Consider the following 11645-nt stretch of genomic DNA (forward strand, 5'->3'; position numbering starts at 1 on the left):
ATGCCTGGTAAGCAGGGGGAGGTTGAGGGGAATGCAAGGCTCAGCCCCTCAATAAAATTGATGATTATAAAGCTTCCGAAATATGTTGACCCCTGCCTACAAACTTCAACAGCTCCAACATCTACGAGTTAAGACTACCCCACGCGGCACAACACTAAAATTTCTCAAACTTTTATTTGTTATCTTATCTTTCACTCTTAGTAATTCCATATTCATCACTATTGTGCGTCCAAGAACGATATATTACTACTACACTGTTAACTACAGTATATACATGCTGCGATGGGGTGCTAGCTTTCGTGCTGACTTTTATGCTGCGTATAACAGCGTTAAAAATTGTCATTGATTGTCTCAGTATAATCTTATAATCAGAGGAACAAGCACTTTGGGCTATCCAACTATGATTTTATTCAGGATTTGAAGCATTAGAAGAAAGCATGCCTCCGTGCTTGCGTGAGTTGCACATGGATTCCTCTTAGCCTTCCTTGCAAAGGCTCAGATCTCGGAGAACGTTAGGAGAGCATTTACCAGTTAGTGACAGAAAGCCAGTTGTACTTGTTCCTTTGAATAAAGAGAAAACAATTTTGATGACACCAGATGTAAAATACCTGATATTAAAATAAAAGGAAAACGTTTGCAGTCAACAGCTTTGTCGTGTATACTCAGTTGACTGATTTTAATTAGTCTAAAATCGTGTGCTCTTTTTATCGTATCCAGTGGGCACAATATTTTCTCTAAAATAGAACACAGAAGTTTCTCTTACTCTGAAATTGGATTTCTGTTTCAACAAAACATTCGTTTTTTTCCCTTACATATAGTGAATACGGCTGCGTGAAAAACAGTCACTGTCGATTTTCTTGACTCCATCAGCCGTGGTTTCGATATACCTTTTTCAAGCAAATGTCTTTCAAACATTCTTTGACCAAGGTTGACACTCGTCACGTGCTAACAACACACTTTGCACCTGCTATCAGTGTGCTCATCACGTGCTATCACACTGCAGTGTCACGAGCACCTCACGCGGTCATACACAGACACTGCACAACCAGCATTAGATTCACACTCAAATAATCTCCTATTGTTTTCTTCCATATTCATGTACGTTTGTTCTTGCCCACACGCAAAAAGAGATAGCTATTATACGCATTAAAACCAGACTATCCTCCTGGGTACTGACGAGGTTGACGTCTGGAGTGTGACCAAGACGCGCACACACAGGTCACGCACTATAGTGGAGTGCTCACGTGCTGGGAGCGTGTTGAATCCCTTCTTCTACCAATAGTTGATAATGGTTATTGTCCCAGGTGTTTCAGGTGATGCTGTTATTAATTTGGTGTCATCAGCCCACATCAGGTGCAGTAAAGTTGGGTTACGATAAACAACGCTTAACAGCTTGCCCTCCTGTGCAGAAAAGCAAAAACAAAATAAAATCGCTCTGGCAGTATATTGCCTAGTCACGGCTGGAGAAAAGTAGAAACCATGCTGCTTAATATTATAATCATCAAAGAACTCGGATATGCAATTTCCAGCATTCTGGGCATAAAATTGAGTTATATTAATATATTACAAGTCTTTCAAATAATCCTATTTACGTTATTATCTATGCATATTTAGATAAGATTACCATTTTTTTGTTTCTATTTGAAGTATTTTTTTTTTATGTCATACACTTAGTAACCGGCGGTGAGAGGCGTTGTAGGCGGTGGTACACCGCCGGTAGCCGGCTTCTAATGAAGCCTCTTAGACTGAAAAGAAGGATGCAGTTTTTCCTCTAAAAAAGGATATCTGGTGGCAATTAATAAAGTTAAGAATCTAGCTGAGAATAAAATTAGTTTATGACGGTGATTTAAGAAGGGGCAATTCAATTACACAAACCTTGACATCCCAGACTGCGATGCGCTTCCGGTCTCCACCGGAAATGAGTCGATTTCCTGAAAGGCACAAGCAGCGGACGACTCCGATGTGTTCCTCAAGAGTGTGAAGGAGAAGGCCTGGGTACAAGCAATGGACAGTGAAACAGGAAATTCCGGTATAACAGGCACCCTGCCATTCAGTTGTCAATCAGCCATCAAATTTGCATGTCTCACGGCCACAAAAAGGTGTGAAAGGATGGGGGGAGGGGGGGGGGGGGAAGCTATCCCTTTTATAGCGGAACTTGAAAGTTCCGATAACGGTCCGGACTCCATATTAAAAAAGTATTTTTTGTTTTTGATCCACTGGTAATTTTAATTGCTACTTATCAAATGTTGTTCAAAACATAAAGATAGAATTGAAACTCTGTTGAGGAGCATTAGGCTGAAAATTTAGTTTCCAGGCCAGGTTTTGTGACTGACGCGACACATTGCAAAATTGCTCGGAATAATAAGCCTTGTTAACTTTTGTTTTCCCTCGCCGTCGGAGACTATTTAACGATTCCGCTTATAATTTACCATGTTTGCTTTCTTGTTACACTATATTTTGGTACTGCTTGGACAATGTCCAATGACGAATGTTATTTCCAGCTCTGGGAACCCGTTCAAAAGTTATACCCAAATCGTATATGATACTTGTAATAAGGCTTCACCTCGGTGTAAGATCCTATAAAATTCACAGCTAACGCAAAACAAAGCAGCAAAAACGTCAAAACAATACAGGAAAGGAAAACAATAACCTACAACACAAAAAAACCCTGTCAGGTTGGTCAAGGTAGACCTTGTAATTTCCAGGCGTCTTCGTACTTTTTGAAACTCACTACATCACCAATTCACAGTCAATCAATTCAAAATAGTAATACGAATACAAATAAAAGTCAAACAGCAAAGGCACTCGTTGCATACCCTGATGACTCCATAAACACACGGTACTGTCAGCTGAGCCAGAAGCGATAACATCATCATTAAACTGCAAACAATACTGAAAATGACAAGGAGATTTACACAACTGAGAATCTTCATTCAATGAACGTTTTTAGCATATTAGTAAGCCATCGGATCCAGAAGCACGCTTCAGCAGCCGAAAGTACTCTTCAAAGCTAATTAGAATATAGTAACAGAGAGTTGAGCCTATGTTGATGTTGTTTCTTGTGCAATATTTCGTGAGAGAAGAGATATTGGGAGGAAGCTAAAATGACACTACATTTAAAGTCCAGGGATAGCGCAAGTATAAGGGGCACTTTGATGAGAGAGCTCGCCTTGGGCTATTGTGTCCAGGGATGAAATTCTGCACCCAACAATTCATGTATATTTGGGTTACATTTTTTGTACCCCCCTCCCCTACACTGAAAATTTTTCTTAGGGTTATCTGCGTTTGCCTCACATTTAAACCCAACGCTTCTAAAGTCGAATTCCAAATGGGATACTAAAGCAAAATGTTTGCCGAGTGCTAAGTGTTACCCTGATCATGAAGTACTAACCACTTCTCCTGTGTGTCCAACCAAAGACAACGTATTGTCACCCGTGTGAGAATCCCAGATCTTTATCAGCCCATCTCCTCCCCCGCTGATTATTTTCTTGTCATCGAAATCACAGCAATAAACAGCTGTGGGGAAAAAAGTATGAAAATGTAGAAAATCGCATCTCATCCCTTATGGGCCTGAAAAGCTAAATGCAGTCTTGGAAAGGTTCAACTGAATTCCCGGTTAGTAATGTAGCCCTCTTTATCGCTCATAAGTACAGTGAACGGAAGGACAAAAACAAGGAGAAAATATCCAATGACCGTATTTAAAATTCAAAAATTCGTGCATGAGACGGCTGGCAATTTTGGGAATGTAAATGTGATGTTGCACGTGATAATTTAAATCAAATTTTCAACACAGCAGCGTACGCAGAGAACTTGAACACAATGATTGCAAAGTTTTTGAAAACGCATAAGAAAACTTGCAACTTGTTGCCAGAACAAATTGTTTCTTATAAAATTGTCTGCGCGCTATCTTACACAATAACCACTTTTGAAGGAGGAAGCGTGGCCGAGTGGTCAGAGCGTCAGACTTGTAATCCGTAGGTTTCGGGTTCAAGTCCCACTCTGACCACAGGTTGAGGATGTGTTTCGGTAGTACCGAGCTCAGAAAAAAAGACTATACAACTCCTTGGTCACGTTTTTAAATAGCCAGCTGGTCTGCCTCCTGCCAGAAAGTAGGGATTTTTAACCATGTTATGTTCTCTTTGAAAGTTTTTTTTTTGGCCCCTCCATGTAACATCACCTCAATGTTACTCACCTTCTGTATGTCCTCTAAGCGTCAACAGGCATGTGCCTGACTTGACGCTCCACACACGAATGGTTTCATCCCATGAAGTAGTGACCACGTTATCACCATGTGCAACCAATACCTGTTAAACAAACAATTTAAGTTACGCGATTAGTGAAGAAAGCACGTGCACGGGCCATAACTATGACAATAGAAACTGTCACATTCCTGACCACAAACAATTCAGTTATTTTAGAATGTGAAATATCCAGTTTATTTCATGTATTTTGAGGAAAAAGAAGTTCCAAGTTGCCATGACTGCTACCACCATGCAAACACATTCTGTTATATTTTTCTCAGCGCACGAGAGGGCGGAATTCTCCCTGGTCAAACGGCCAATGATAGTCGATGATAGTTGATGATGGTTAAAACTATCAAGCGGGTGTTCAAACGACTCGGAGAAACTCGTGATAACTGACCACAGTTTACCGTGAGCCTCTAGTGTCAGGCACCTGCCGAGTGTCAACATCGCAAACAAAACTTCGCAGGGATGAATTTTTCGCGGCGAAAGAAAGCAGCTACCTGCTTCGTTTTCCTTCAGTTGTTGGAATAACTAAGTGAAAATTAATCTTGAGAGCGCTGGTGGAGAAAACATCTGACCGAACAACTATCATCGACTATCATGCGCGTGGTCCTTGAAACGGGAAAAACTATCATCAACTATCATGAAGAATTTTAATGCGCTCAAAGTGAATGATAGTTAATGATAGCACATCAGTGATAGTTGGTGGTTAAACGAGCGCGCGAGCTTTGACTATCATCCACTATCATCAGCTATCATTGACTATCATGCGCTGTTTGACCAGGGCTAAATAAAGTTTTGCTGTTGTTGTTATTGTTACTTGCTTTTGACATAAACTTATATCAACTTGTATACTGTCCGCGCACCGAGGTCATCTAAAACTACCCCTTACACCGCCATGTAAAAACTAAAACACAAGATGCGAGGCAGTGATGCCTTGTCTCAGTAACTTTTGTTTTATGTGTGTACGGGTTGTCTTAGCCCGCGAGCAGACCTGTCCTTTGGTTCACAGTTGAAGGAGAGAGCATGGGCGAATTTGATCCGCTCGCGAGGACATGTGTTTGTTTGCATAAGACTGCTTTTAATAACTGCCACGTCTCATCAAACTTGTATTACCTGTATTTCATCTGAGTGGCCCGTCATAGTGTGAATTAACTGACCAGTATCTCTGTTCCAAACACGCACAGTCCTGTGCATGAGACAGAATACATGAATTTGTCATTATTTTGGTGACGAGGTGGGTTTTTCTTTACAGATGTTCTTGTTTCCAGTTGTGACTACGTAGTTTGTGCCGTTATTTATGTTTTGGGAATTTGATGAATGTGATTCCTTGATTCAGTCGAATCACAAGAAAACCACTTTACAGCGATAAAAGGAAAAAAAAAGTTTTAAAATTGAGGAAAACAATTTGTTTTATATTTATACTTAGTACATGTTAAAGGCATTCGGAACGTACGTTATAATTTATTCTCAAACTCACTAATTACAGTGCGACGCCCATTACCGTGGTCACTCAACAAACTTTATTTTTTTTTTTTTACAAGTTAGCCATAAAATACAAAACGACATGTTTTCAATAATTCGTTGTTACGGCACTTGCCTGTTGGACTTTGCACGGAGGCGTGACCGTTAATCAAATTCGCGTATCGTGATTGGCTAGCTTGGAAAAAAAGTTTGTTGGGTGACCAAGGTAAGGCGCGTCCCACTGTAATAATTGATCGAGAGAAAACAAAGAAAATCACTACTGCGACCGTGGTTTGGATATGTGTTCCCAATTATCATGAGAACATTTTGCCAACTTTAGCCTTGAATTTCTCCAAGAATTATTCATCATTTGAGAAGCCATATCAAACAGTCGAAAGTGTCTTTCTCAGATATCCAAACACCTCAAAGTCGTTTAAGAAAACTCGGCTGCGCCTCGCTTTTCCAACCTACTTATCAGTGTTTGGATATCTGATGAAACACACCTTTTCGTGTTTAATATATTACGTAAATGTCAGGAAGTAAATTGTGTGGTGTGAGTGGCCAAATATGAGTTGTTTTCAAATTTCCATTTATCACATTTCAATTATAATGCTGCAATATTAACTCACAAGTCAGCAGAGGCACTGATTATAGTGTTTCCATCAAAAGCTAAATGTTCAACTCCTCCTGTATGACCCTGAAATGACCTACAATAGAGAAACAATCAACATCAATACAAAGAATACCAAGCTGGAAGACTAATCTGCACAGCACACGGATGTTGAATTGCTGAGCATGCAATTTAGTTGCTTGACCCTCTCCTTGATCATGGACACCTATTTAATATCGACACCTCACTAAAAAGGACCTTTTAATAAGTTAGTCCCAAGGCAAAATTAAACTGATCCCGGCAGTCATTTCAACACACTGAACTGAGTTCTCTTCACGATGAAGAGACGCTTCTCTTAAATGGAAATTTGGTGCTGGTCACAGGCATGTCTGCATGCATGAGAGAAAGAGAGTTGACTCTGGTACTTGTACTTGTATGTTCAAAAGTTGCAGTCTCAGTCAGAAGGGCAACCAGAAACCCTATGACCAATCAGTCATATAAAAAACTCACTGAAAATTCACCTAAAAAGCTAGTCTTTTAAAACTATCATCACAGGAATGCCTCTTAGGCACCCAATTTTCAATTTCTGGCTAAAAGCCCATAAGCTTGTACACATCATATAATTTGAATTCACTTTTCGTTATCAGGATTTTTATTGCACCAATGTCATGCTGTATTTACATGTTCTCTCTAATTTTTGAGATAATAGGATCGATTATCCACCTTTACAATAGTGATTGACAGTGTGTAAATTAATGTTTTAAACTGGACAAAAACAACAAAAAATCAAATTGAAAGTACTACTCTCAGTGTGCCCCTTTAAACACCCATCCCAAATGTAGCAAGAAAATGGGCTGGTGGTAAATCCAGAAAGTAGCTTATATCTGTAAGTAAACAGCACCACAAGGAACGAGGTTGCCAAGATGTAAACTCGTTCCCAGGGTCTCTTCTCTTCATGTCCCAGGATGCAGGATGTGAAGAGAAGAGACCCTGGGAACAAGGTTAGCCAAGATGGTACGAGACATTAAAAAAGGTTGTCTGGAAAAAAGATCTGACCTCTTAAAATTTTATTGCGAGACCAATGCTCTTTGTTACCGGTAACGCCTTTGTCAAGGTGTTCGATGTTTTCACAATTTTGTCGTGGTGCTTTCGAGTTAGACTGGTCGAAATTCATTACACTGTTTGATCATCAGAAAGTGATGACTCATGAATTCAAAGTAATGATAGTAAAAGACAGTTCCTTCATCTTAGGGAAATGGGTGTGGTTACACCAGAAACTCATTAAAGATTAAATTAATTACCTCAAACATCGGCCTGATTTAAGATCAAATAACCTAATAACTGCATCAGCACACCCAGTGACACACAGGGAGTCCTACAACACAGACTTGCAATCAGCCAAAGCCACAAGCATGATGTTTTTCTTGCCTTTCCAACAACCCAGCCCAGATCTCTAGCCCTGTACCTAAAGCATCTTAATAACACCAACTGGAATTATGTGTATTCAAACCTTGGATCATTGGATAATGTTATTCAAGAGTTTTGATTGGTTAATTAGCAGCCATGGTATACACATGCATTGTATAAACCATTGCACCTTACCCCACAAATATGGTAAGTGTGCAGTATATGTGTTGGCATATAAGAAAGAAGAAAATATCACTTTAAATCAGCATGATATAGTGTTATTTTGTGTTTGTTAAAAAAGCAACACTAAAAACTAAAAAGAATAAAAAGCAAAAAACAAAAACAGGAAAACAAAAAAACAAATAATTGAACATTAATTCCACTTGTGCTTGTTGGATTAACGAGATGAGTATAGCCCACTTGGTGTTGCGTTAACATCATTCATTTGGCTACCTGTTGTCTCAAATCCAATGCACGCTCATGGAATAATAGTTAAATAATATTATATATAATACTACAAAGCAATTCCCCCCCCCCCTTACCCCCGCCCCATACAATTACATGGTAAATACCCCTTCACCATCCTCAGACCCTGCATCTAGCCTAATCTTTCCTTCCAAAGAAGCATGAACACACACAAAAAAAAAAAATAAGTAAAATAATAATTGTGAGTTTACCACTTGTTTTCTACTTTCCCTCCCAAATCCCCTATCGACCACTTACGTGTTCCTTCTCTATTTAATAATATATATTCACTTCTTTAGTATCTTAAATTATTTTTCTTTGGGATGACAAAACAGTACCTTGAGTTGTACACATCTAACTGAATCAGTATGTGGAGAATCCAACACAAGAACACAGCTGTTAGATTTGACATCCCACACACGCACAGTGTTATCTGATGAGCCAGACACAATTGTGCCACCTGAGATAAAACAGATTACATGAAATAAGGCTTTGCTCCCACTCATTGCACACAGATGCCATTGAGCTTAAGAATTTATTTCTTAATTCATTCAGTTGCCACTCTAACTTAAGAAGCTTAGCTAATGAAACTCAACATGGAAAAGCTTGTTGTTCTATTAAATTAGCCACATTTGCAGGAAAAAGAAATGTCCGGATTTGATAATGACAACATCATGTTTTATCACTAAACATCTGAAGTTAGAGTGAAATATTACACATTTTTTAACTTTGCCACTAAAGTAAGCTCAGATTTGTAACTTAAGTTAGACCGACACTGTTTTTATAAACCTTGGCTAAGAAACCTGTTGTAAATCTCGTTTTAAGCATTAACTCACTGCATGGTTGACAGATGAGAAATTTCAACTTCCACACATTCAAACCTCAAAATGCTTGACGACAAAACACATGACATGCTTAAGAATAAACAAAAAGAAGATCATAGTGTTATTATTAGGTACTTAACAGTGTAACAATTAATCACCATTACAATCCATGCAGGTGATGGGTTCCCTGTGTCCCTTTAGAAGTGGTGCCACAATGTACTTTCCCTGTGCCCAATTCTTGTCCAGTGACAGGGCACGGATATAGATGATTTTCCATCTACAGGTCGCAGGTTTCAGAGAAATACCATCTGGTAATGCCATATTAGACCCTTGTGAGGCTGGTGATTGGGGTGCCAGTAAAAGATCTTCACCAAATCTGTCCCATCCATGTTGTACACAAAAACGATACCTCAAAAATAATGACATGGCAGCATGATTATAACAAGGAAAACAAACAAACAAACAAACAGAAAAAGAAAACACAAATGATCAGAAGCAATCTGGTTCATGTTAAAGTGTAAGGTAATACTCTTTCAGGACTTAAGTAATTATAATGCTATTCCATTTTTTTTCAGTACAGTCAGTTAATAATTTAGGAATATATTTACAGTGTATAATGTGTAACTCCCACTATCCGGCTTTAATGCTGGCTATTAATCCATCTTGAACTGAAACTCATTACATGTAGATATGGTGTACATTTATGTATAATGGCTACAGTATTCTTTGAAACTCCCTGGCCTTTTGAAACAAGTGTTTTGTTTCCTTTGAGCAAACAAGAATTACTCTCTGTAATTACCAAATAGGATTGTGATTTGACCTTTCCCTCCATAACCTGTTGCATCGTGCAACAGAGCATAATGATTCCACTGGAAGATATGAAAAGATTCTCTCTACCAGCTCCTTTGGAAGGGAGGCCACAAAATCAACAGCCAGCAGTGGTTTCAATTCATTGTAAAGCAACCTGAGCTGGAATGGCTGAAACAAACATACACCAAACAATAAATTATTAAACAATGTGATCTGCAAATCAGGAGTTCTGGAATTCCCCTCCAGGAACTAGTGTATTCTTCTGACACAGACATTTTAGTAGAGGCATGCAAGTGTCAGCTTAAAAAACCCATACTCAGAGACTGACATTTTTTTAGCTAAGAAAGATATGAACACAAGACCAAAAACTAGTTCCCAAAGTAAATCCAACCCATGGGTAATTCCACAACTGAGCCAGTCAGATTAGCTACCATGCCAAGAGGTGACTAGTAATCACACAATGTACATTATAGCAAACAACAGTTGGACCATTTACACTTGGTTACACAGACTGTATAATTTTATTATGATGTGAATCCCCCATACTGCTCAGATAGTGCTTAACATTATATTTTGCCACCTTTAAATGTCTTTCTTTATCATTTTGACCTGTGTTTAAAAGTTCTACCAGTTAATCCTTAGAAGTCTTAATAGTAACCATAGAGAATATTTCTCCTTACACTAGATCACTACTTGATCAAACCTGTCCAGCAAATGTACATAATGAGAATAAAGAAAAGTGCTTAAGATAAAATGTGTTAATGTTTAAACAAATTATCCCAACTGATACCATAAGGAATGTATGGATAACAGACAGGGAAACATGCATGTTGATCACATCAGGGATTCACTCCTCCAGCACTTTTTGTGAGAAGAATCCCTTGGGTTGTTTCTTGTTTTCAAGCAATATGTTGGACACACAGGTCTCTTTCTAAGTCTGGCCCCAGGATTGTAATTTATAATAATATCATCTGTAAATATGCCCTATATATCGTCAGCCGGCGACTGGGTGAGCAAACAAAGCCCTGACAGGAGAGGTGATCTGCAGTGTTTGCAATGTCTCACATGATTGGTTGAGAGAACAAAAGAACAAACATCAAAACAATACTGCTGGGAAAACAATGGAGCTGCAGGTTATCAGGGTCCAAAGAAAAATATACCAAGAGCTTACAACAGGTGACGCCCTACAACTATGCATGTCCTGTTAATGGATACTGAAGGGACTGGTCACCAGGCCAGTGTCAGTGAGTCTTTCCTGAGTCAGTTGCTACCATGCCTCATTCACTGATGTTCGGAAACGGCAGAGGAGCCTACTGCAATCGGATCTTCGCGATTCAAGGCATATCATGTTTGTCAAGTACTGAAGAGAAGAACCGTTTCCCCAGTGACCCCTCTGTATAACTACATGTATGTACAGTTGTACTTCAACTGTACTATTTACGTCTTAATACATCTAGGAATATATACAAAACCTGAAGTGCCACTGAATTTATGTAACATGAAAGAGGTGGTGTCTCTTTTTACTATTTAAAAAGGACATAAACCTGCTCCTAGGGTAAACTTATTAAGGCAAGCTATTTGAGAGTATTGAAGCAAGGTTGCACCGGTATATAATATGAAGCAAGTTGCAAGTTGAGCTCTTCCATAGTTACAGCTGTTCCATACCAATCGATACAAACCTGGCATTTGAGCAGGATCTGCTTTAGCACGTCGCTCTGTTGTTCTCGAGTGAAATCTTGGAAAGTGTCCACAAAATATTTCGCCTTTTCCTCAAAGCTCATTCTTTAAGCCACTGCGTTTAATGAACCAGTGCTGAACTAT

The 11645-nt window shown here is 39.0% G+C and overlaps 1 protein-coding gene across 1 annotated transcript; it reads right to left on the bottom strand.

Moving 5' to 3' along the window:
* Nucleotides 1-155: 155 nt before the first annotated feature.
* LOC146476223 (uncharacterized) lies at nt 156-11643 on the bottom strand. Its single transcript, XM_085114748.1, has 12 exons — nt 11504-11643; nt 9814-9992; nt 9173-9423; nt 8529-8650; nt 7620-7693; nt 6338-6415; nt 5361-5433; nt 4193-4304; nt 3392-3516; nt 2817-2892; nt 1876-1991; nt 156-1401 (listed from the first exon to the last, which is right to left on the bottom strand). The coding sequence occupies exons 1-12, from the start codon at nt 11603-11605 to the stop codon at nt 1273-1275; spliced, it is 1437 nt and encodes a 478-aa protein (XP_084970874.1). The 5' UTR covers nt 11606-11643; the 3' UTR covers nt 156-1272.
* Nucleotides 11644-11645: the final 2 nt, after the last annotated feature.

This window comes from Pavona decussata, unplaced genomic scaffold (assembly GCF_977016875.1).
Source record: "Pavona decussata unplaced genomic scaffold, jaPavDecu1.1 SCAFFOLD_78, whole genome shotgun sequence".
Lineage (NCBI taxonomy): Eukaryota > Metazoa > Cnidaria > Anthozoa > Scleractinia > Agariciidae > Pavona > Pavona decussata.

Coding starts and splice junctions, on each gene's coding strand:
- LOC146476223 (XM_085114748.1), bottom strand. CDS start 11,605: ATGAGCTTTGAGGAAAAGGCGAAATATTTTGTGGACACTTTCCAAGAT. Junction 7,694..8,528: donor TTAGATGTGTACAACTCAAG/GTACTGTTTTGT, acceptor TCTGTGTTGTAG/GACTCCCTGTGTGTCACTGG. Junction 2,893..3,391: donor TTGGACACACAGGAGAAGTG/GTTAGTACTTCA, acceptor TGTCATTTTCAG/TATTGTTTGCAGTTTAATGA.